This window comes from Haliotis rufescens, unplaced genomic scaffold (genome assembly GCF_023055435.1).
Source record: "Haliotis rufescens isolate VD_foot unplaced genomic scaffold, xgHalRufe1.0.p SCAF_20, whole genome shotgun sequence".
Classification (NCBI taxonomy): Eukaryota; Metazoa; Mollusca; class Gastropoda; order Lepetellida; family Haliotidae; genus Haliotis; species Haliotis rufescens.
The window spans coordinates 21484761-21512248 of NW_025963891.1; the positions used below are offsets into that span (position 1 = coordinate 21484761).

The following is a 27488-nucleotide window of genomic DNA, read 5'->3' on the forward strand; positions in this document are numbered from 1 at the left end:
GTTACATCTGTGGGAGCACTGACCTGTTCATGTTATATCTGTGAGAGCACTGACCTGTTCATGTTATATCTGTGGGAGCACTGACCTGTTCATGTTATATCTGTGAGAGTACTGACCTGTTCATGTTATATCTGTGAGAGCACTGACCTGTTCATGTTATATCTGTGAGAGCAGTGACCTGTTCATGTTATATCTGTGAGAGCACTGACCTGTTCATGTTATATCTGTGGGAGCACTGACCTGTTCATGTTATATCTGTGGGAGCACTGACCTGTTCATGTTATATCTGTGGGAGCACTGACCTGTTCATGTTATATCTGTGAGAGCACTGACCTGTTCATGTTATATCTGTGGGAGCACTGACCTGTTCATGTTATATCTGTGGGAGCACTGACCTGTTCATGTTATATCTGTGAGAGCACTGACCTGTTCATGTTATATCTGTGGGAGCACTGACCTGTTCATGTTATATCTGTGGGAGCACTGACCTGTTCATGTTATATCTGTGAGAGCACTGACCTGTTCATGTTATATCTGTGAGAGCACTGACCTGTTTATGTTATATCTGTGGGAGCACTGACCTGTTCATGTTATATCTGTGGGAGCACTGACCTGTTAATGTTGTATCTGCGGGAGCACTGACCTGTTAATGTTATATCGGTAAGGGCACTGACCTGTTCATGTTATATCTGTGAGTGTAAGTCTTCGGCCTCGCCCCTCCAGTGATCATCCCACTGCCTGAGTGGGAGGGGTGTTGAGGGGGCAGGGCATCAGCTCCCCCTGACGGTCCAGGTCGTACGTCCTGCCACTGCCCACCTATGTCAGGGTTGCCACCTCCCATCATCGGTGCTCGGTCTGGGACAAACAAATTGTCCATGTCCGAGTTGTGGTTGGCGGCCATGTTGCCAACTGCTCCATGCATATCTCCCTGGGCAGCAGCGTGACTAGGCCCTGGTATAGGGCCCTGACTAGAAGAGGTCTTGCTACTAGACAGGTATGTCACCAGGCTCGGAGCTTTGAAGAGTTGATGGACTTCCTTGTCCAGCAATTTGTCCATTATCTGTTGAAAAAAAAGGCACTGTTGGTAATTTGGTATTATGTTACATTTATTTTCTAACACATTTCACAACATTACAACTAAATATTGACCACCAAGGAAACTTGATGACACAGTACTTTGAACAATTTGGGACAGAAAATATTTTGCCTCAACAAAATCACAACAGAGGTAATGACTAAACTATTTACATTTAACTCAATATTGGACAAAGAGGCGGCTTACTTCCTCAATGATAAATCTCACATGTGAAAAACATAATTCATTTTCACAATTCACAATGTATACTTTTTTAGGTTCAGAAACCTTGAAATGTCAAATACATAACTTCAGTATTCAGAGGAAGATTGTGAGAAATGACATGTCTAAGTATGACCCTGACCTTGCTTAGCTTGACCTGGTCATCCTTGTACTGAACCAACATGGACATGGCTAGCTCTCCCCTCTGTCTCCGTGTGCTCTCACACAGCAGTGGGTGCTCAGCCTCGGACACGTTTGCTTTTAAACCTTAAATCATATACACGCATAGTAAACTCACAATACACTCTTTCATAAACACAAAAATAAAATATGAGCAGATGTCTTTGTAATTCATACACAAACAAATGACAGGGAGAAAGGGAGCTAACTCAAGTAACTAGTATCACACACATAAACCACTTATCTCCCTTTATGTGTAACATGAAAACTTATTAGTATCACGTCTGTCACACTAAACTATGCACTCACCTAATGCTGTCACAGCAGCCTCAAATCCAAGTTTCTCATCTGCCACGCTTCTGTCTGAAAATGTTAAATATTGTCAGTATATGAAGTATGCTATGAAGGAACATTTCTTGTATGTTTCAATATCAACATAATCTTAGAAACATGAAACAGAAACTTGAATAATAAGTATGGATTCTATTCCATAAAGCTGCATTATTAACTATGTCCTCACACTCAAACCTTACAGCGTTGGAGTTGAACTCTGGTGAGCTTCACCTGATCAACATTTTAGTGAACTCACACTAGGTGGTGAGGTGAAATTGGGTTTAACGTCACGTCTAAGATTATTCCACTTATATGGCGATGTGCATGCATGTGTGTGGCTGCTTGTACTAGTCTGGACTGATGCCGATTTATAGTGCTAGCTCACTGAGATACCATGCTGCAATTTAACATGAATACCCCAGTCAGACACAGTATACTGACTCTGAGCCAACCAGTCCTTGTTTTAGCGCCTTAATTATGAGCACCAGGAAGGGTAACAACAAGTACCATCTCTAATGTCTTTTGGTATGACACGGACTGGGATCGAACCCTGGACCTTCCGCTCTCCGGGCAGACACTCTACCACTTGACCACAGAGGCAGTCTGAACTCACATGACAAACATGTACTAGAAACTCATTTTGTTGAAGATCCCAACAGGAGGGTACATTGTAAATATTCTCTAAATCATCTGAAAGCTCCAATCAATTTGCTTACTTGCAACAACACCTGGAAGACAAAGTGAGTCAAAGATGAATGTAGCAAGGTGTAGCGGCAGAAGGGCGTCGCCCCTTGTCTGCAGCTTGCCGTCACGCAACTGTTCTGCCCTGTCCCGCAGGACACCCAGCTCGGCCGGCCACAGGGGGATCTTCTTCAACATCTGCAGCAGCTCTGACTCCTGGTGGGCTAGCTTCACCTAGGGGAGACAACCAACATAGGTAACTCATGTGGCTTCTAAAATGTTTGTTGTAATGCATTGCAGAAGTCAATTCAAATTCTTACTGGCATAATTAACATTACTATTAGGTGAATAATAACGTTATCTAAGGTGCTTATGACATTTCCAAATTCAGAGTTTACCTATGACACCTAAGAGAGAATTACCCAAAATGAATACAGCACAAAAACCTCTCATACTTTGTAATGTGTAAGTAAAAAGGACAGTGACAGACTAGCAATGACCTGTTCAACTGCATAGAGTGAGTGAGCGAGTTGGGGTTATTTAACGTTCGTAGTGGACACCAACAATGTGCTTCACACAAACCTCAGTCTACTATGTGACATGCCGGTGCTCACACCACTAGGCCATCCCACCGCCCATTCAGCATGTTCAGTTTCTAGTACTCCAGTTATTGTATTACTTACCTCAAGCGCCTTGCTGGATGCAGGTGGTCTTGCAAGCTCCAGTCCAAACATCCCGACTTGGAAGGCTAGATGGTGGCACTCCACTCCTTCACACAGAACACTGACCAGGAAGGAAGCCTTGGACAGAGTGGCACTGGCTAACAGGCTGATGTTGTTCAGGGCCTTCTTCTTCTTGGCTGGAAAGCATGTTGGAGGACATTAACTGATTGCAGGGAACAGAGGAGAGCAGTGCCTTTACTGTGAATATTGCTGTGTATCTCTAGCACTGTTTGAAACTATGCATGAAAGTCAAGGGGTCGTATCCGTAATGTTAAACAAAGGTAAAAATATTTGGATTAACTGGCACACGCACAAATGAACACAGACACACATTAGTTTAAAACACTGTAGACAATATGACCATGATAGATTAAGGAAGCAAACATAAGGAATGCAAGGTACTTCAGGTTACTTTCATTTCTAAGTCACACAAAAACTCTTTGATAGCAGACGCCAACATGATTCCTGATAATTTGATTCTCATTCCAATGTATGTGAATAAAATTACCATCTGTAATTCAAGTATTTCTTTAGTTTATTAACATCATTCTTCAAATAAATGACATAACACATCTTCTGAAAGATATATGACAACATCCCTGTGACTGGAGAAAGATGAGGCTACTCACACTTTGGTGTTGGCACATTGGCCGACTCCGCAATAAGGTCTGGTGGGTTGGTCAACAAGTCTTCAGCTAACTGCTTGGCCAACTTACAGGCCTCTTTAGTGTGGCCGTGCGCATGGAGAGCCTCTGCCCGAGCAAACAGTATTTGCGACAGAGGAGCAGAGGCTTGGAAGTTCTATTGGTGAAGAGAAGAGATTAATGTCACTTTTGTCATCTTCCTTGAACTGATCAGAATGTCCTGCATGAAGTAATTCTACCCTCAATAACAGGCTATAATATAACATGCCTTTCAAAGACCTATAACAGGTTTCTTTGAAAAAGTTGAACACATATCCTTATACAATAAAAGTGAGTGAATTTGTTTGTCAAATATTTGGAATTCAAATTTCACTGTCATATGGGGAGGCCAAGGTTTGAAAAATCTTGAGCGGATTACTTGTCTCACTGACACCATTTTGTATTTGATTAACTGCAACTGTCCAAATTCGCTCCACAATTACTGAGAACCATTGCATTATTTTCTACATGTATTTTGACTTATAGTGAATGTTAAACTATTTGAACATGTCATGAACATAACTGCCAAAGATTTTTCATAAAGTTAAACTAGGACAAAAAACACCAGTTTACAAATTTCGAATGAAATCAAATTCTAATCATGATGGGCCTACCATCATATGTCAGGTATATTATCAGATATTGATCATATTGACGGGAATTACTATTGAACAAAGACAAGGTTAAGTGATAGTGAATTGCAGGTAGAACAATCCACTAGATACATGTAACTTACATCCTGAGAGGAAGGGTTCTTCTCTGGGACCTTGCTGGCCTCCTGTGGGTTCTTCAGGCCAGCGAAGTAGTTGGGCTCCTCATTCTTGTCCTTCTTCTTCTTGTCTGCATCAGTCAGCTTTGATTTAGGGTCATAGAAATACATCTGATACTCATCACTAGACTGCTGTGATTCTGAGGTAGATTGTTCAACAGGCCGAACAGCAGGGGCACCAGCTTCAAGACTTTGACTAGATTGCGCTGTAGCTCCAGGGGACACCATGGCCCCTTCTTCCTGGGGGGTGGGGTTTGCGAGATCCTGACCGACGGGGTCTGGTCGGTCGTCCACTACCCCGTCATCAAACACATCACTATCCTGATGCACCATGACACGTACATTCTCCCTGTGTGAGACCTGGCCTGGATATACATGGCCAGGGTCAGGCTCATCCAAGGAGTTACTCCTAGAGTGAAATCCTTTGTTATCGTAACTAGAATCAGAGTCCCGGAATCCACGTTCCGGCTCACAAAATCCTTCTGAACCTGAGCTTGCTGCTCCATCATTGATGGCGGAATCTCTCCTCATATTCAACGGCCGTCCTTCGTGGCGGGCACGTGCCCGAGCATCCTGAGATCTTTGGGAATGAGCAAGAGTTCGAGAATTATCAGTGCTAATAATGTCTTCTGAGCATATAGTGACTGGTTGCACCCTGGATGGTTTCTTTCCCTCCCCATCTGAGCCCTTAGAGCTAAAGTGATACACATACCGAGATCCATCTTTGTCTGAGTAGGTTACCCCAGGAATGGGGTAGTCTTCCCATGTCATCTGACATGCCTCAATAGCAGGTTTGAACCCAGGAAAGTTTTCGATGTCACTTTTCTTAATGTTTCCGCCTGAACTGCTGGAATTAGATCCGCGAGCTTTCCTGACTTTCTCTATTGTCTGGATGTGCCACTCCTTGAACTTGGTGCATAGATCATCAGCTTGAATCGGTGAGAGTTTAGGGTTGAGAGCAGCTAGTCGCCACAGAGTTACTATTTCTTCACACAGACTCGCAGCAGCGTGCTGGGTGGCATTCGCCGAGCTGTTTCCACTGCGGCTACAGTGCACAGCATTGCTGTTATTAGAGGCTGAGGCCTTCGTGGCAAACCACCAAATCAGTATCTGGTAAAACAGAAGAATTTGGTTACATTCGTGGCAAACCACCAAATCAGTATCTGGTAAAACAGAAGAATTTGGTTACATTCGTGACAAACCACCAAATCAGAATCTGGTAAAACAGAAGAATTTGGTTACATTTGTGGCAAACCACCAAATCAGAATCTGGTAAAACAGAAGAATTTGGTTACATTTGTGGCAAACCACCAAATCAGTATCTGGTAAAACAGATGAATGGTTACATTTTTGTTTACCGACAGCAAAATTAAATTTCATGTGTACATATTAGAAGGAGAGCATTCAATCAAAAAGTGAATACATCCAGTATGCTAGATGGTATTGTGTTACAGTGGTAAGAAAACAATATTAAAAAATATTTGATGAAAATTTTTTGACAACGTTTACACATATACTGGTACTTATTACTATGGAATTTAAAGTTGTCTCTTGCTAAAGTGAGAAGTGAGTTTTGTTTTATGCCAGTCAGCAATATTTCCACTATATCCTGACAACCTGTAATTAAGTCTAGGCCTGGCAAACCAGTGAATGACAGCATAAGCAAAGATGTTTGGGCATGAATGAGTGAATGCTGCTAAAGTTAACAATAGTGCAACGACACAGTCATCAAAATCAGATGTTAACATAAGACAAGCATGGGACCGGTGACCAATCCCCATAGGTCTGGTGTCTTGTTCCTTAAGTGTACCTGTTCACACTGTAGAACCTCATCTGTGAGAATCTCCAACAGGGGTACTGAATTGCTGTCATGTCGCTTGAACATCTCCCTGACTATAGACAATAAGTTCCACATGCCCTCAGGCTCTCTCCCTCTCAGTGGCCGTAATAGACTCTGCCATTCTGCTGCTGCAGGAGGTGCACTGGCTGATAGGTAGTTCACATCACTGTTGAGAGAGGGGTGACAGGTTGTGAAACATACATATATGCTGTCTACCAGGGTTCTAGGACTACTATAGAATGTATGACTTTGTTTTACTTATAAGTAGTATGCTTTTAGCAAGGTGTTAGTCATTGATAATTATAAAACATGAAAAAAAACCTGAATGGTGTGGGGGTATTCTTAATTCAAAGTCATACATAATATTAAATGTGCCAACAAATGATCACTTTTTAATAGGTGATAAATCCTGAAACTGAAAGCTTTCCAATGACTCACCTAAATACTATTGGAGATGGGACACAGAACTTGACTAGAGTTTTCTTCACATTTTCATGTAGAGTTGTTTCATCTAAACACCATGAGGTCTGCTCACTTGCAGGGGGTCCAGCAGTAGGATCTGGAAATACAGTCATCAATAGATGATTATGTGTGCTGACATGCCACAAAAGCCCAGGAATACAGAAATGTACCCTGGACGAAATTAAACTATTTAAAGTACACAAAGTTACCTCAGTTGGTGACTGAAGTCAACAGTCCACAAAACATTTTATTTATTCACTTGTACCAATGTCCACATGTATCAAATCCCTCCTGTTGATAGGAACTGCTTTCACATAACCATGCACAGGCCAGTCCATCTGTACCTTTGCTTTTCAGTGGCTACGTAGGGGACCTTTCTGTATTCTGATTTAATAGGGCTGGGACGATACACCAATTTGATACATATCACAATACCTTGCTCACCATCCGATAAGTATCACGATACTTGCATGTGCTCTAATCTGTGGTGCGTAAGCCATCTTTTTCATAGACAGGATTGACAAATACCTTGCACACTGACGATTTACAGTTGGCAGTGTGAAGTAGGATGCAATGGAAAAAATATATTTAGGTTTTCCCTACTAATTAATGTTTGGTGTAATAGTTATTACAGCAAACATTTGAGGTATGTATCAATATTTTGGACTTGTGTGCCACTGTGATTAATTCTTGTATGGAGAAGTAAAAATTCGGATCAAGCAATGCATCGGCGTATCGTCTCACCACTATGATTAAGGCCAGGTTCCATTTCTCTATACAGAACGGTAACTGGGGTACATTCTGAAATACCCGACACAAGAACAACTTCTTCAGCATCACTAGTGTCTCTATGGCTAGGTTACTGTAGCTCTGCAGGAGGGAAAATGGTCAACAGAAAAATATGTTCCATATGGTACTAGCCAGGCATACTGCTGCTTAACTCAGAACCACATCCATTCTATGAAGAACTTTAACCACAAAATGACCACTTAATAAAAGGAAGCACTGACCTGGTGCCCCATACACTGTATTTATAGCTGTTTCCTGAGAAGATAACAGTTCATCTAGAAGCCGTTGAGCTGTTGGTAAAATCTGAAACAAAGTCATGTTGTCTGAATTCTTTAATCCATTGACGTATATTTCATTACTCTTAAGGAATTCTAAAGTAGTAATAAAACTTAATCTTTCATATGATAATAGTCCTGGATTGTTTCATCCTAGAGTATAGAGAGACAGCAAAACTAAGGCTAAGGAAATTATGACCCTAATCTGAGGCACCGACCATGTTTTTTCAGTGGTACAGACTGTTTGTGAGAAAACAAAGAGAACACATGAAACATACCAAACACTGCTAACTATTGAGAGCATACTATTTCTTAATAATGTCTGCTTACCTACCCTATTTTTAAATGTATTGTAATTGGAACAACTACAATGGTTAAATAAAGTCTAATTGAAACATTTATTTGAAATGTAATGCTAATTTGGTGCAACGTAGACCAGGAACTGGATCAAATATTCTGCATATGAACCGTTTGCTGCTCAGGACTTGGTATTGTTTTGTTTCTCTCAACATACATTTTTCTACAGCCATTATGGACACAGATATTGATATTTCTACATTTCAGCTTAATTTCTTAATTTTGTTGACACCTCCAACATTGAATCACTTTGTCACTTATAAATGTGGCTGACCTGTGGTTACATGGAACTTAAGGTGAAGTCTCTATGAATACATGGGCACCTACTTGACAACCACTCCTGTCTCACGATTGGACTTGACCCAACACAAGGAATTGTCCATCAAGCGCATTTGATAAAGACAAACCCAATCAATATTTGACTTTCCACCAAAATAAGAAATTTGAACAGGATGGCTGGACAGCACTGAATAAGCTGTACTGGTCCATGGCAAATTTAACTATCTGCATTGGTTCTATAAGGATCCTCTATGTCTATTATCATCTGAGACTGCCAGCAATCTTTACTCATCTAACTAACTACCGTATTCGACGTAATAAGCGCTCAAGGCGCTCTCAAAATTAGAAATAGGGGGCTCTTATTAGAATGGTATTCTGGGGGAAAGTTGAAAGATAAATTTCGTGGTTTATGCTGACAGCCTGAAATGTTTATATATGACAGATATATTTTTCAAGAATTAAATTGCCCATAATTAAGGGTGCATATAACACACGAGTGCGTTTTATACACGAATAAATAAGTCTTGTGTACATTGATCAATCGGAAAAAAAGAAATTCATGAACATGAAACAGACCAGACATGCTAAAACTCCACCAAATCACAACAAGTTTGAAACTGGGACAGTGTTGAAATATGATCCTTCTATGTCGATAACAGTCTAAGGGAGATAATTACTGACTTACTTGTTGTGGCAGTTCAGTAATTAGATACTGAGCAAATTTCTGTAGTTGATCTCTATGAAGACGCGAAAGTGACTCGGACACTGGTGCTCGCAAACATACTGACGTAGCCTAAAAGCGACAACACAAAGACAGGGTTAATTATCATGGTTATGCACACCAAAAACAAACACAGTACAAATTGCATTTAACTGTTTGTTTAAAAAGACAATTTTACCAAAATGACAATGTGCTGTGGAGAAAAAATATTTTGTTTACTAGATAAGCAGTAATGACAGGTATTTACCTTGATGTGGACATAATGAAGATCTTCAAATAAATAACTACTACAAATGGTTATGTTCATATATTACATATCATTAATACATAATGTGGAGTATGATAGTACTGAGTTCATAAACTATGAGTTTTCCATGCTTTTATGCCACTTTATCATATAATTTCATTAGAGATCAAAACAAATTCTGGGAGGTATTGAATCAGAATAACATGGGAAATTGCCAATGGCTGTATTTTGTTTATTTTTCTGTTGCTTGATTTTACCCGAAAATAAATTCTGGTACAAAAATATCATTTTTGCATTATTTTTCCATTATAACAATTTTCTAATTCCAAAACTTTTCCACATCGACGAAACTCAAACAAATATTCCATGACTTTTCAGGACTTCATGAAGTGTATGAACTAGTATCACTAGACTCGTAGACAGTTTAATAGGGTATGTCTCACCTGATGTATACGATATAGACATAATGCCACAATGTGTGAGCACCAGGAGGGACTGCTGTTGCAAGTGCATGTGCATGAAGAGATGCGCCGCCGGTCAAAGACCACGGCAACATTGTAGCTTCCTTTCCCCTGGGTCTGCGTCAGGTTCAGATGGATGACTGTAGCGCTCAGATGGAAGCCTGTAAAAGGATATATTACCATAATCAACAGGCTCCCTTGGGGTGGCCACAGACTGGTAATCTGAGGCTAGGTAGAAACCTGTCACGCTGTCATGCTGTCACGCTGTCACTGCTGCGACATATCAGGGTGTACATGGGGCAAAAAATCAAGTATCAGTGAGTGAGTGAGTTGGGTTTAACACCATGTGAGTGAGTGAGTGAGTGAGTGAGTGAGTGAGTGAGTGAGTGAGTGAGTTTTTATACCACTTTTAGCAATATTCCAGCAATATCAAAGTGGGGGACACCAGAACTGGGCTTAACACCCAGGTCGTCAGTGTGATTAGGTAGGAAAGCCATAATGTTTACGACTTTGGCGAAAATCACGAACGTGGGTATGTTGACGGTTAACCAAGAAACATAATCGGAGCAATCAGGGGGATGAACTCACAATCAGTTTCTGGCACGCCTAACTCTGCACAGAGCATTACAGTACCTTACATGACTGTGCCTCCTGTGCCCCCAGACAAATGATCAAATAAACACTCATCATCAGGATGTGCAGTTTCTCATAATGCTTATTGAAAAAATGTTCCACTCAAAACCATCAGTAAATAATTAATTCAAAATAATCAGATATGTTTTGTTTGTTTGTTTGTTGTTTAACGCCATACTCGGCAATATTCCAGCTATATGATGGCGGTCTGTAAATAATCAAGTCTGGACCAGACAATCCAGTGATTGACATCATGAGCACTGATCCACGAAACTTGGATACGATGACATGCATCAACCAAGTAAGTGAGCCTGACCACCTGATCCCATTAGTCACCTCTTACGACAAACAGTCGCTTTTTACAACAAACGTTGCTAAAGACCTATTCTACCCCGAAATCTTCACGGGTAAATCAGATATATATCACGATGTACAACAAATGATCAAATGTGGTGGATCCAAGGTCTGTGTATGAATTTTAAAGTCAAATGAATGATGAAGAGATAGTGAAGCATGACATATGATGACATGTCAAATTTTTCTTCATTCTACCATGACAAAGTGAATGAGTATTTTCCTCATGTTTGTCATCCCCAAAAGCTGTTACTCCTTGCAAACTTGACTGATAACTCATCAATAAGGTATCTAATACACACATTAATTTAACGACACTAAGCTAGATGAACTTATAGCCAACGACAGTTGCACCACTACTTTAGTAGACAATCCATATTTGTTTACTGTGCCACAAACTGTTTGTACAGGAGTATCATTTGTAACTGAAAATAAGCATATGGCAGCCTGTAAATATCAAGTCTGGACCAGAAAATCCAGTGATTAATATTGTGAGCACAGATCCACGCATTCGGATACAATGACAAGCAATCATCCAAGTCACTGAGCCTGACCATTGGTTGCCTCTTTCGACAAGAATAGGTGGCTGGGGGCCTATTCTGAATCCCCATAAGGTTGGCTTATAAAAAAGCAATGCCACAAAACAGTCTTTAGTATATAACTTACATTAAACTCATAGATGTACATAAATTACAATCACAGGCAGATGTAGAATGTAGGTGGCTGTGACATATATGACACAAACACATTTTTATTTTTTGCTACTGCATAGTGCATTTCTAAAACTTTTACTAAATCAAGGAACTGCATCAGTACCGAACATTTTGTTTGCTGATTTCCTGACAAAAATTTCCTTGAGTCATATTAACATTATTAATAATGTTTCCTCAACTTTACTCTACATTTATGCAGAATGACAGGCTTTTAAACACATGTAAAACATATTTACACATGAGACTTCAAGAATTGAAACAAAAACACTTTTTGCAAGACAAGAATCCACCATATGATATTAAAAACATTTATCTATGGCCAGGTATAATTTATGAATTTCAGCATTCCTTTCTTAAGGAATTATGTTTTGACCTAAAACAACTCTCTTGCACTGATGCATTTTCCAAACTAAAATGATAAACACGAATGAGCTTCAGGACATAAAGTTGAGTATGTTTTCTTCACTCTACAAACCTATCTGCAGAGCGTCCCTGACGGCCTTGCTCTTGTACAGATGCTCTCCCTTGGTGAACTCATCCGCACTGCCATTAGCCAAGCAGGAGTACAGTCTGTGTGAAAACACAAACTCCTTACATCAAATCAATTACATATCACATATCATTTGTTTTCTTACACCCCTGAGGTAACATCTTTCATAAAGATAACAAACCCAAGGGATGATGACTTGTTTGAGCAAAATGTATGTCTGACGGCTAAAGTTTTTGACAGGCATTCTCTGCCAGGGAGGGAATACCTCAGACAATTCTATGTATAAGTAATATCAAGAAATAGCTCATGTATTACATATTTACAGTGACAGAGGCACACAGAAACAGGCCTAAGTTCCTTTCAGCATCTAGTCATAATAACTTGTATTATAATAAACATTAGGATTACATGATTAATCCAGTGTTTGAAAGTCAGGGTGGTCCTGGGTGGGGCCTGTGAGGGCTACTCCCCTGGTATTTGAATCTATGGACCCCCTAAATCTGGACCTGTTCACAATAGGTTATTCAAGGGCCTGATGACTTTCAGGCTTTATTTGACCATTCATGTTCACCTTGTTTCTAATTTTTATGTCATCATCTACCTGAGAATCCTGTAACACAGCTAAAACAACAGCAAACACCTCCTATAGTGACAAGGATTCACCACCATTCAGAAACAACCAATGTTCTGTAACTGAACAGGTGTGACTCAATACAAACCTACTTCAATGCACTACTTTGAGAATCTAGCTTTTAAACATTGAGATGAGAATGAAAAGAATCAGTATGTTTAGATCAATTATCCTGTGCAGTTATGATCACAGTATCAATTTTTCAATGAAAGTCACTACCACATGGCAGAAACAATCAATACTAGCAATCTCCATGTTAAACAGTAGTGTTCCCTTTCGTGTAGCGTTCCTTTTCTTGTAGGCTTCTCTCAACCATGTTAACCATCACGTATCTAGAACACTGATGACTTTACATGCTTTATGTGTGCTTATTTATAACTCATCAAATCAATTCGTTATTCACAAGTCAACGAAGGATGCTTTTGGAACTATGGCAATAAATCAGTAGCACATTTTATTCAATTTGATACATTGGTAGGAAGATTTATAATCCATACACTTTGATAACATTTAAAAAAAATTTAATACTCCCGAATGAACAATAAACAATGATTAACAAATACAACCCTGGGTAATATCAAACTTAAAGACTCTCAATGATATTTATTGATCTGAAATTCAACACGCTTCTTGATTTATGAAACCTGTCATACTAACAAAGCCATTTCTGTGACAATTACCGAATATCCTCTTCATTTTCCGGGAAGCTCCAGAATGCGATGCGCAGCTGCAGCTGTTCAGGAATGGGCTGAGGGAAGTGTTCCACTACTTCAAATGGTATATGACAAGCCACGGCCTGCGCTGCTAGCTCCACCAGTGGAGTCACTTTGCTTTCTGGAAGAAAATAAATGAACAACTGAGACTTTGAAGTGTTTGTTGATATAGGTGGTCTACAATAATGGTTTCTAAATGTCACCACACATGCTTGCTGCTATCATGCCTATTGTGCAACACTAATGCACCAAAGCAGCTTCAGTGATACAAGCTGGGGGAAATGAGTTCATTAGGTACATTTCACATTTTTGCAAAAAAGCAAATACTGCCATTTAAGACTTACTTATATTCATGAAATAAGTTGTGTTTGGTTGTGGAGTATATAATCTTACAACTGTACCATCACCTTCAAACATTTCAATTGCTTTTGAGAAGGGTTTATGTGGTACTGTTAATCGCTTGATGAAACCCATGATCAAGGGCATAGTGCTGACCCAAAAAATGAAAATAAGGGTTAACCTTGAAGTTCCACCTCTGAGTGAAGGATCCTGATATAGCTAAAGGATGCAACGCTGCACATCTGCCTATGGTATACCTTATCCCCCATGTTCTTATCCCCTGACAGTGAATTGTAAAACAGACGAAATGGACAACAGCTGGGATAGAACAAGTTTCAGTGATACATGTCCATTGTGAAAATGTTATAAACCCAACATGCCACATCACTTCCAGGAATGCACAAAACCTCTCATCACACATGGCGTAATTGTTCCTAATTTATCATGCACTATCAACATGTTCTAAAAACCTATTCGTAAGTCAATAAATCATGTTGTTCAAACCAACTGCTGGCTGTGGAAGAAGGACAAGTGGTTTTCACCTTGAAAGCTGCAGAATAAAACTGAGTCATATCTCATATCATAAGTGTTCAAACCGTAAAAAATTCAGTATTGATCATTGATTTGAAAACCCAATTGATTATCAATCAAAAATGAGAACAAAAAAAACTAAAATTCAAAGCATTCTTTCTCAGTTTTCTTTAGCATGTTTAGGGAAACAAAAAGAACAAATATTTACATTGTTATGAGAATTTATATATTTTAGTTTGTGCATATTCTATAAGCTTCCCTGCTAATTTCACAATTAATATTATGCTTTATGCATGTTGCTATTTTTATTTGTCAAAATTCCATTTTCTATTCCTGTACATTCCAAATTTACATATTAATACTTACTTATGTTTGCCATTTCTGAATATTTTTCAATTCCATTTTCATTTCCAGTACGTTCCAAAATTTTGGAATACTTTACACACATTTGCAACTTTTTTATCATTGCTTTTCATCTACTTATTTCATGCATATATAACCTGTAGATTCTCATCACTTAGTGTTTTAAATGTACTAAACATCATATTTTATATTTTTTGGTTTTGCAACAATCCCATAATTCTCTCTGTATTTCATGCATGTGCAGTCAAACGGAAGTGACTTTCTTTTCATTAACCAATTCAATTCCTTTGTTCTTGCTTCTTCAAATTCTAATTACCCGTCTCTATCCCCTACTCAACCCCCCCCCCCCCCCCCCCCCCCCCCCCCCGATTCACCGACTTACTCCTGCTGGGTTCGATTCTTCACCCATATATGTACCTATGCTTACTTAGCCAGCTGGGTTAGATTCTTCACCCATATGTCCCTATGCTTAATTAGCCTGCTGGGTTAGATTCTTCACCCATATATGTCCCTATGCTTACTTAGCCTGCTGGGTTCAATTCTTCACCCATATGTCCCTATGCTTAATTAGCCTGCTGGGTTAGATTCTTCACCCATATATGTCCCTATGCTTACTTAGCCAGCTGGGTTCGATTCTTCACCCATATATGTCCCTATGCTTACTTAGCCAGCTGGGTTCGATTCTTCACCCATATATGTCCCTATGTTTACTTAGCCAGCTGGGTTCGATTCTTCACCCATATATATCCCTATGCTTACTTAGCCTGCTGGGTTCGATTCTTCACCCATATATATCCCTATGCTTACTTAGCCAGCTGGGTTCGATTCTTCACCCATATGTCCCTATGCTTACTTAGCCTGCTGGGTTCGATTCTTCACCAATATGTCCCTATGCTTAATTAGCCTGCTGGGTTAGATTCTTCACCCATATATGTCCCTATGCTTACTTAGCCAGCTGGGTTCGATTCTTCACCCATATGTCCCTATGCTTACTTAGCCTGCTGGGTTAGATTCTTCACCCATATATGTCCCTATGCTTACTTAGCCAGCTGGGTTCGATTCTTCACCCATATGATATATATCCCTATGCTCACTCAGCCTGCTGGGTTCGATTCTTCACCCATATATATCCCCATGCTTACTTAGCCTGCTGGGTTCGATTCTTCACCCATATATGTCCCTATGCTTACTTAGCCTGCTGGGCTTGATTCTTCACCCATATATATCCCTATGCTTACTTAGCCAGCTGGGTTCTATTCTTCACCCATATATGTCCCTATGCTTACTTAGCCAGATGGGTTCTATTCTTCACCCATATATGTCCCTATGCTTACTTAGCCAGCTGGGTTCGATTCTTCACCGATATATGTCCCTATGTTTACTTAGCCAGCTGGGTTCAATTCTTCACCCATATATATCCCTATGCTTACTTAGCCTGCTGGGTTCTATTCTTCACCCATATATGTCCCTATGCTTACTTAGCCAGCTGGGTTCGATTCTTCACCGATATATGTCCCTATGTTTACTTAGCCAGCTGGGCTTGATTCTTCACCCATATATATCCCTATGCTTACTTAGCCAGCTGGGTTCGATTCTTCACCGATATATGTCCCTATGTTTACTTAGCCAGCTGGGCTTGATTCTTCACCCATATATGTCCCTATGCTTACTTAGCCAGCTGGGTTCGATTCTTCACCCATATATGTCCCTATGCTTACTTAGCCAGCTGGGTTCGATTCTTCACCCATATATGTCCCTATGTTTACTTAGCCAGCTGGGTTCGATTCTTCACCCATATATATCCCTATGCTTACTTAGCCTGCTGGGTTAGATTCTTCACCCATATATATCCCTATGCTTACTTAGCCAGCTGGGTTCGATTCTTCACCCATCATTATATCCTATGCAACAACCGAGCCAGTCCCCAATATTATGCCAATATTGTAGTTATGTATATATCATGTACATATTATCATGTATATATTAAAATGTTTTTAGTAATATTCCCTCATGTTGTTTCTGCACAAATCCTTGGTTAAAGCACAGCTCAACATATGAATCATGCTTAAGCCTTTGATTATGATCCAATGGGCTTTCTTTATTTGGTCATGTGTAGTGTAGTACGATCATATCCTGACAGTGTACTCCAAGTAGAAAGTGAAAAAAAGCACTTTGTGTGGACTGTTCACAATATACATTGCTTTTTGTGGAACTGGAGTATTTGGCCCTCTCTAACAGGTCTAAGACAGATGACTCATGACAATATTTTATCCCGAAATACAGGAACAGTTGCAAGCACACTCAGGATCAGCATTGTCTCACCACCTTTATTCCTGAAAAGGTACTTATATATCCCGATAAGGTACTGTCGCTCATTCTCTATCTATTACTTGGAAACTGAAGCTAACAATCATCAACAAATTGACTAATTTGAACAACACAACAAGGTACACAATGGTGGTAGATAGCCTATCTAGGTGGTGATAATACCCTACTGCCACAAGGGCCCTTCAGACCTTCGGCATCCTATGAACACCTATTACTGTGCTTTGAACTGTACTCATGTTGTCATGACAGAAGTGACTTTATGACTTCCATTTGTTAATTGGATCACAAATACTCTGTCTGGATTTCTCTTTACTATCTCTCGCAATACAACAACAGTTTTAGAAAACTAGATCGTAATAAGAAATCAGGAAGAACTTTCAAATGCTACTAAAACGAGATGTATTTAAAAAAAATAATTGCGTCTTCAAAAGTCTATAATTTTGGAATATAAGATATCAAAAATAAAAACCCGAGACACTGATAAACCAGTGTTATCATATGATTAATATCTACACATCAAGCTAACAAGTATGGGAACTTTTTCTGCTGATGATAACATATATTATATAAGTTAAATGAGAAAATATGGGACATTATTATCAAGCACCCTGTCTGCACCATCGCTAGTCCCATTACTGGTCCTAATCCCAATCTAGTCTCGGGCATGAGTGCTTTGCCACCCAACATTTTATGTTGTTTGTTTTTTGTTTAACGCCGCACTCAGCGATATTACAACGATCCAGTGATTGACATCATGAGCATCGATCCACGCAATTGGGACCGAAGACGTGCATCAACCAAGTCAGTATGTCTGACCACCCGATCCCATTAGTCGTCTCTTACGACAAGCATAGTAGCCTTTTATGGCAAGCATGGGTTGCCGAAGACCTATTCTATTCCGGATCTTCACGGGTCCTAACATTTAAGGTTGGAGGCTAGAACATCTTTAATTTACATCATTCCATTATGAGAAATAATGTGGACCTAACTGCTACCACATCTTCCTTTGGGATGTGACTTAACCATCTCTATTTATCTATGCTATCAACAATTCCACAGCTGAATTTCTCTCGCACATGGGTGCAATTTGATTGGATGACTATTTATGACACTGTGCCATTCGAATCAGCCTCAAAATCAACTGATGGAAACAAATGGGTCAAGGATATTTATAACAGAATGGAGACATTATAACCTGGATAATTGAGGACAAGACAAGAAAAGACCAAGAAAAGACAAAGTTCATGTCTTCCATCTATGAAATTTCAACCCTTACAGAAATCATTTTCTTTGCCAGTAGACATAGTAGAGTTTGCAGCCCATTGATGCTTATTGTTTGGGATTCAAATCATAAATCCTCTGACCCTTGCATGACCAAGGGACAATACTCTTCATGAACCATTGTACGAAATAGGTATGCTCTTTTAATAGAAAGAGTGTCTCTGGGTACAATATCACCAAGGATTGTCGTATCGTATCTACTTACAAAAGCCTTACAAAATGTACAATACAATTGTCACAGCAATGTGCAAGGGGGCTGAGGAACATTCAATACGGAAATGACTTGTGTTTCATAAAACAGAATAGGATCAAAATAACAATAACATGATAAATACCAGATCAATAAAATCACAAAGCGTTGCATTTTTTGTTTACTAATCTGTTGCCATCCTGTTTGTAACATTATACCTATTCCATGTTGTTGAATTTTCACATGTTGTTCAAGTTAATATCATATATATTCATTGCTAGGCATTCCAGGATTGAAACAGGTCATGTCATCATTGAATAAATGCCAGTAATAACATAACAATAATGATAATCATGATATTGCGAGGGGCAAAATAGGGTACTCTTAGAATTCAGCGTAAGAAATTGGCACTAGTCCTGTAGTCCTTGACAAACTGTCCAATAGTTAAGGTATCATAAGGGCTAATTAAAATTTGCCATTTTTAAGGGTTTTGCTATATCTTATCATTATAAGGACTAGTGGACTAAAAATGTTAGTTTCTACCACTGAAGATGGGACAACAGAAAATCTACTTGTGCAGTCAGAGAATGTTGTTCAGCAGCCAGTAAAATTTAAGCCTAATGGCAACAAGTGATTAATCACACCTGGGTCAGACAAACCAGCTGTTGAAAGCATAGGTAATGGTGGTGGCTAAATGGGGTTTTGTCCTTCAAGATCGTTTATTTCATATAGCAACGTGCATGCATGTTTGTGTGTGTGTGGCTGCTTGTACTAGTTGGACTTATGCTGGTTTGATAGTGCTAGCCAACTGAACTGACAAATGTAACATAGATACTCCCCTCAGACACAGTGTGCTGACTGAGGCAACCAGTCTTTGTTTTATGCCCTAAATGTTGAGCGCCAGACAAGGGACAAGGTAACAACAAGTGCCATCTTTTTAAATCTTTTGGTGGGGATCGAACCCCTGACCTTCCGCTCATAAGCAAAAATCAATGAATTGGAGGTAAATGACAGATAAGGTCCTTCACTGTGACCGCCCGATCCTCATTAGTCCGCTCTACAAACATGAACCAAGAGTAGTGGGGACCTTTCCTGCCCTGGAATCCCAATCTGGGAATCTGCTCGGATTCCGGTTACACTTGTATGGAAAGGCACCTTGACAACATAACCTGGATCGACCTTTCTGCTTCCTACATCAGTCTCAGATGACACCTGGTCACTTATTTACAACAGAACACAGCTAAATCATTTCAATACAACCTTAAACATGTTGAATAGGAACTAGAAACACAATTTGAATTTCACAATTATAATGTTCTTTGCAAAAATAAAACTACTGTGTTTGCCATAATAAGCTTACAAAATTGACAAAGAGGGCTTATAAAATTTAAAACCATACACAATGCGTTAGATTTGTTGTCATTAAGCGGTAGAGAATAAACTTAGTTCAAATGTTGGAAGTCTTTTTTGATAAAGGTTACTAGGCAATTATATATCCCTTCTACACTGCTGTGGTTCTGTAAATAATCTATAATATAAACAAGAAAATATGCACAGTCATGTACATTTTCTGGCTTAGTATTGATAACAGATTACTACGAGATTGCAAAACTTGGTCAGGGTGTGCTTATTGTAGCAGGGCACTTAATACAATGAATACGGTATTCTTAACTACACAAGAGAATTTTGACACTATTCATCATGCAAAACTTTTAATCATTTTAGCTAAATAAGGATTGTAAGATTTTCCTTTGTAATGACAGATCTCTCTTGAAGATGTACAAAACACTAATCAAGGAAACAGATGCTATTGCCAACTCTCTAGGGGCAGCCTTGTGAGAGTTCACATAATTCACAAGGGTAGATTATATCTGTATTGTGAAGCCAGTCAATTTTGAATATTCTATTCCTGGATTCTACAAGATAACAGACATACAAGAAATACATCTTAAACAGATAGGCATTGTAGACACAGCACTATCTATCTGACTTGAGGGAAAGTCCCGTATGAATCTTACAGTCACAGCGGGAACATAAAGGGCAGCGTTTGTATATTCCTGTCTAGGGCATGCCTTTAGTATCATGTTTCTTTCCATATTTTTATTATTCATCACTTTAGTTGTCATTACAACATTGGACAACATGCATATTTTCATAACTTACTTTCAGTGTTTTATCCAGATATCTTCCCACATAGTGCAATATTATTTGTAACACAATTTCAAAATATACTACTACTCAAAAGCAGTTGTGGAATAACCTGCATCTCAGATATGTGGCAACTACCTAAGTGAACGAAACAGTAAGGATGGATTCATTATTGACAAGTTCATCAAGGCCATATCAGTTATTTATGAATCTGTCACCTGTCACTAATCCCATAATCTCCAATGTATCTTGGGCATTTACAAGTTCTCATTTTAATCACTAATAGAGTGGCTCATACATTAATTTGGCTACAATAAAACAAGCCCTTCACTCATCGTGATTAAACACTTCAACTGGCCATAAGGTACATGACCTCAACCGTGTTAGAAATTGGCATTATTCATGTAATCCTTGCCCAAATCCCAAATAATTAAGGTATCATAAGGACGAGTGGTAACTTGCCGTTTCTAAGGCTTTTGCTATATGTTATCCTTATAAGGACCAGTGGACTACTGTTAGTTTCTACCGCGTCCTCAACATGAGATACAACCTCAATAAATATGAAATGGTTGACTGTGGTGATAATTATCAAACTTGGAGCTTGGAGGCATGAGCAAAAAAAACCAAAACTTCACTGTAAAAGAACCAAGTTGGTCAGGCCACAATAAGTTAGTCATAAGTCCTCCCCCCCCCCCCCCCCCCCCCCCCCCATCCCACAGCTAAACATATTTCAGTCACCCCACAGTGTGTCAGTTTATTGTGGGAGGAAGGCAAAAGGTGGTGCATATCTTAGATGTCTACCACTTTGCTGAAACCCCAAAGCACTGATATGGTACTGACAAACCAAAAATAACAAACACCCCATCATAGGATTCTGGCATGCCTGAGGGATGCAACTCTGACAAGCGATTTCAAGTGCCAAATGGGCCACCCGAGTCCCCCCCCTAAAGGGTAATAAAATAACATCATGGGAAATCTACTCAAGTCTAGTGATATCACGTAACATCGTATTTGTAGTAATTGTAGATAATTATGCTCAAATACAGGCATCAGCTAATACCAAAAAAATGGATATAACACAAAACGTTGACAGGTAAAAAGTATCATAAATGATCTATACAATTATGGTAATGATGATAAAATTTGATGATGATGGTTTTGATCAATAATTCCTACTCCCATTATCCCATGTTGTGGGAAAGCATTGAGCGTGTGAGCCTGTGATCCAGGTCAGTCCTGTCCCTCCAGTCACAGGCTGAGTTAAGTATTGATGCTGACAGGTAACATCATGGCATGTGATGGCAACTACTGGCTCATGAGATGAGGAGCTGACATGCTTTCTTCCAGTATTGAATGCTGCTTGACACAGTCACTTCGGGCCAATATATATCTACAGAATGGATCACATACATGATATTTGCCTTTAATGTGGAACTATCTAGGAAAATGTGGGTTCAGGAATGGATTTGATCCAAGTGAGATTGATGAAATCTTACATAGTTTTGACCTTATTTCAGTCAGCACATTGTGAAGAAGCAATGTTGCAATGATCTCACACAATCCTTATAATAGTACTTCAATCACATCACTGCATGTCAGTATAATGTGCGAGGAAAACCTTTTGTGGTGCATTTGGTTGACACAAAGTTTACACTTTGTTGAAACCCACACACATAGCAATTGCTACCAAATCATAATCTGGCTGATTCTGGAATTCAAACTCACAACAAGGAGATCCTGACAACTCTGCATGTAGAAATGTGGTGCCTTAGACATTTTCACCAGTGTGATTGGCCTTTCAGATTTGAGACTATTTACCTACAGTTATTCAGATTTGTATGTGCTTGACAGTTAAGGTTAAGGGTTTAATGATCATATGAAAACAGTTTTTCTTGTACGATCGAATCATTTGAACCAGTTGGAGCTGGAATGACTGATCATGAGACTGTCCAAATATTTCATGCATTTACAAAACTAGTTCAATCTCAGACTATTAATAATAGTATGAATGAATGGTTAAGATCTTCAAACACATTTGATCCTGTATGTCACTTAATAAACACTGGTGCCAATGCATGCTGCAGATTCTACACTATTCACACTGAAACCTTGGGAGGCACATTAAACTTATGGCACTATACTGCATACAATACAATGTTTGAAATAAAGCATCCAAGTCAAGGGTCCTTGTCATAATATTTATTTAAAAAATAGAAAATCAAGGCTCTTTTGCAACAATGAAGAAACAATGGCAGCAACTTCAGATCGGTCCGATTAGAATTGTGTGTGCAATGTTTAGAGACACCATGGCAATACACCAAACACTGTGATACATGTTATCATGGTTAAACCATATTCTACATACTTGCTGCATATTAAATTTCAAAATGATACATGCTGAAATGCTTGGTCAATGGCCAAAAATGACATTTTCAACATGGCTGCTTTGAGCTGGGATCTGCTGGGATCCTCTGTACAGATATGTCAAAACTGGAAGTGTAAATGATGGAATGGACAATCTGATGACTGAAAAAGCATGGGCTTACTTGACTTTCAATCAGGTGACAAGCATTATGCTAAGCAGCAGAGGCTCCCAGGACCCCTTATCATTGTAATTTCTAACACTCCAACACAGTAAAGATGCCACCTGCATCATTCAGGACTTCATTTCCATGAGAAAGCAATTGATCTACTATCTTTCACCAGTGTTCAGTCAATTCTACAATGTATGTTACTTCAGACTAGCAGAGACAGTGAGGTGACATCAACTGATAACCTCATTCAACACTCAGTGTGAATCAATCAGAGACCACCAGAGAATGGAAGTTGTAAGTATTGTAGGGACACAATTTCGCTGAAATAATAATGTAAACATTATTGAATGAAATTTTTAATTAAATAGATTACAAACATAAGTCCAGATATACAATGAACACTTAAACAGTGTAACTTGCGAAATTCAATACGGATTTGTTGATATTCTATTTCCGTTGACGGATCATGACAGTCATATATACTGACAGCCTGAAATGATACTAAAGAAAAGTATGTGGACAAGGGAGATATTTTTCCAGAATTTAAATGCCCATAGTTAAGGGTGCATATAACACACGTGTGCGTATTATACATGTATAAATAAGTTTTGTGTAAATTGATCAATAGGAAGGGATGCTTATTGGGATTGTTCACTTGCCAATATGTTAGCAAATATCACCATGGGCACTTATTAAGTCAAATACGGTATAGCAATACCCCCTTAAATGTTTGAAATTCTTATAGCCCTTAGGATACCTTTACATCAACAAAACTGGTCCTGGCTTGTGGGCTTGTGCTAGTTTCCATTCCGGTCAACTTGAATAAACTGAATACTGAAAACGATGTTTTTTGTAATGTTTACATTTTTCACACAGTGCTACATGCAAAACTACTTAAGAGCTTTTTATATTCATACATAAGCATGACTTAACAAGTCCCTGCTAAGTTGAATATACTGTTCAATAGAGACCTGCATAAATTTATCATCTTATACACCAAAAAACGTTCAAATGCCTTATCTCAAGAAATAATGAAGAAATTATGGTAAACAAATTAAGTCTGAAACAAAAAGTCACTGAGATAAATGCTCCACAAAACTAAGCTGAAAGATACATTTACGGTGAAAATGAGATTCAAAGATGTTATCCTTGCAATTCTATGTGTTTAGAAACTCCCACTGTTCATTAGTTTGGTTCATATCAAAGCATCACAGTACAGGCTTGGCATTTGATACAACTGCTTCACTGCTTGTTTCAACAAGCCAGGGTATTCACTACAGCTGCCAAGCCATGCCTAACATGGTCCTAGAAACCAGCTTCACTAATGCATCCTTCCATAGGTTGGAGCTTTCAAATGAGACTTAAGTCTCTATTAATAATAAATAGACTCTTCATCAGATACTAACACAAGCTAGGCCTTCCTTTTGTCTGGGCTTACAAAGATAGATCGTCACCAATGTGTTTGATTCATAATATGCACACTTACACATACTTCCATGTAGCGCTTAAAAAATGTGTAATTTACTAATAACATAATTTACAAAGATTCACTAGTATCTCTCAATGTTTCTGTGCTGGAGCACCTCATAATGAAAACATCAATGATGTACTTGCTTACAAACAAACACTCGGTCAATGTACTTGGGCAACTCATAATACCATCCGAAGCTTCCTTGTACAAAAACTACAGCAATGATAATGTACTCAATTTCATGCATCCACTGGCATCAGTGTACTGGAGCACCTCATGACATCATTAAGCTGCCGTTTACAAAAACTACAGCGATGTACTCGTTTATAAATATACGCTAGCATCCATGTGCTGGAGCAGTTTGTAACAACATCACACACCATGTCAATTTTCAGATTTTCTCATATCAGAAATGATCATGATGACCTTACAAGGTGATAGAATTGTGATGTCCCTAAGCCTGCCATCAATCTCAATGCATCCCCCAGCATAGGAGGGGTATTGTATCTTCTGTTATAGCATTTACCCATCTGACGCGTGACTGCTTGCAGAAATACCTTTTTATGAGACAAACAAATCATTCTGTATAACTATACCCATCAAATAGTGTTCACAATTTCCATATTTCCAAACAAAAGTTATAAATTCCAGCAATACATTCAAATATATGATTGAGCAAAGCATTTCACCTAAGTAAACCAACTTCTGGCAGAGCTATAAATATAGAAAATCTTGAATTAAACAGCTAAGCATGTTGAACAAAAACAGTATCAGGTATTTTATTAAACTGCAAAGTAATTGATCATAATGTAAACCTTTAATGAAAACAAAGCTATTTCACAGCTAGCATGAAGGACTAATCAGGCCACAAAGTTGCGACTAAATTGGTCGCCATGGCGATCTAGTTTTGTATTTTGCGACTGGTATTTTCATGTCAGTCGCCAACTGTCTCCTTGTCTTTAATTAAGTTTGGCGACTAAATATCTCTTGTCATAAGATATTAAAAAAGATTATTTTTTAATAAAAGTGCGGTAACTTCAGTGAAAAAAAATCGATATCAGAACATAATAACATCGACTAGATCACTGCTAGGTCATGTGTACTGTTTTCGCTTTCGATATGAAGCTCCATACCTGGAATGAAGGAAGCACTTTCCGTTATTAAGTAATGCACTAACGATGTTAAGAGTTTACTACCCACGCATGCGCTGTACGACATCCGCCCAGGTGACAGCTGTGGCGGTCGTGATGTATACCGTATTTTCTTAAGTATAGTGCGCACCCCTCTCTAGCAGATTCAGAATTTTTTTTGGAAAAAAAATCGAATAGATCTTCCAAGCGCAGAAAAAAAATTACACCGTCGATATATCTACCCTTTTAGCAAAGTCCGGCAAACGAACGGGTGATGAGAAACTTGGTCAGTACAAATTCGAGATTTGAGATAAAAAATCACCAGACATGTTGATTTACCGTTTAAATTGTATTTTTTGTTCTGCTAGGCATTGTTTTATATCCAGGGATTAAGATTACCATGTGTATCTTCTCGTAAACTAAGCAGGACACAGCAATCAACTGTACACACATTTTCTTGGAATTTACTGGTGATTCAGTCAAGACACGCCCAATGATATAACTTAACAGGGTTTTAATGCAAGGATCGGCAAAAATTGTACGTGAAACTATTTTTTTATCAGGAATAATATATTCCAATATCTTGTTAATTTAGATGCAGCTTTTACTAAACATATTTGAAATAATAATAACCCTAAGCGAAGCAGCTGATTGCTATTACCTGGTATTACATGGTTTTACATGGAACCAGTCTGACCAGTCACCGTGAAGGCTCCCGCGCACGTGATCGCGTGATCGCGAGAATTACGTGTTGACATAGAATCGTCCAACAAAAACAAATATGACTTTTAACAAGTCAAAGTATGGCATTTATGACATATGTATCCATTCTCTGTCAACTAAAGTTCGTTTCAAGGCGTCAATAGCGGTAATCTGACCGTGATTTCTGTCAATCACGGTGAGTTGTGCGATCTTCGGATCGCTTCACACAAGATTTCGCCGAAAATAATTAAAACAATATTAAAAGTAATTTTGAATAAAATTAATGAAATAAGTTACAAACATAAGTCCAGATATACAAAGAACACTTTTTATAGTCAGACAGTGTAATTACATGATTAATGATTGACATGGTATTTCCGGTGTTACGTGCTCACGGTAATGTCTTTCCATGGGGGAAAAACATCAAAACTCATTATTTCGTGTATAATGCGCACCCCCTTCTACACAGCTGTGGTTTTTTTTGGAAAAAAATGCGCAGTATACTCAAGAAAATACGGAACGCTTTGAATGGCGAAGCTGACACGGAAGTTTCATCGTCTGTCGACACGTTCGATGAACCAAAACCCGGAAACTGGCACCGGTAAACTGTCAGATGATGTTACTGACACAATGTTCTGAAGCTTGTTTGTCTGAAAAACTCAAAAGCTTCAACAACAGTTGTTGTTCATGATATAAAACTGATTATTCAAAATAATGGATTTTTTTGTGTTTTGTTATGCAGAAGCTCAGTTAAATTACAAGTCATTACTTTTGGCTCCTTACATTTTGCCTTGGCTCCTTGAAATTCTATTTGGCTCCTTGAAAAAAAAATTTAGGAGCC

The 27488-nt window shown here is 38.8% G+C and overlaps 1 protein-coding gene across 2 annotated transcripts in view; it reads right to left on the reverse strand.

Moving 5' to 3' along the window:
* The window catches only part of LOC124137889 (zinc finger SWIM domain-containing protein 8 homolog), a 58466-nt gene that overhangs the window by 14215 nt on the left and 16763 nt on the right, over positions 1-27488 (reverse strand). For both annotated transcript variants that reach the window (XM_046504368.2, XM_046504371.2), the window contains exons 2-15: positions 13598-13751; positions 12272-12366; positions 10079-10257; positions 9353-9460; positions 7978-8059; positions 6944-7064; positions 6476-6671; positions 4633-5775; positions 3843-4014; positions 3175-3350; positions 2527-2725; positions 1787-1840; positions 1440-1564; positions 675-1060 (exon numbers count right to left, since the gene is read on the reverse strand). In XM_046504368.2, the coding sequence (XP_046360324.1) occupies positions 675-1060; positions 1440-1564; positions 1787-1840; positions 2527-2725; positions 3175-3350; positions 3843-4014; positions 4633-5775; positions 6476-6671; positions 6944-7064; positions 7978-8059; positions 9353-9460; positions 10079-10257; positions 12272-12366; positions 13598-13751 (3190 nt within the window). The remainder of the gene's footprint in view (positions 1-674; positions 1061-1439; positions 1565-1786; positions 1841-2526; positions 2726-3174; positions 3351-3842; positions 4015-4632; positions 5776-6475; positions 6672-6943; positions 7065-7977; positions 8060-9352; positions 9461-10078; positions 10258-12271; positions 12367-13597; positions 13752-27488) is intronic.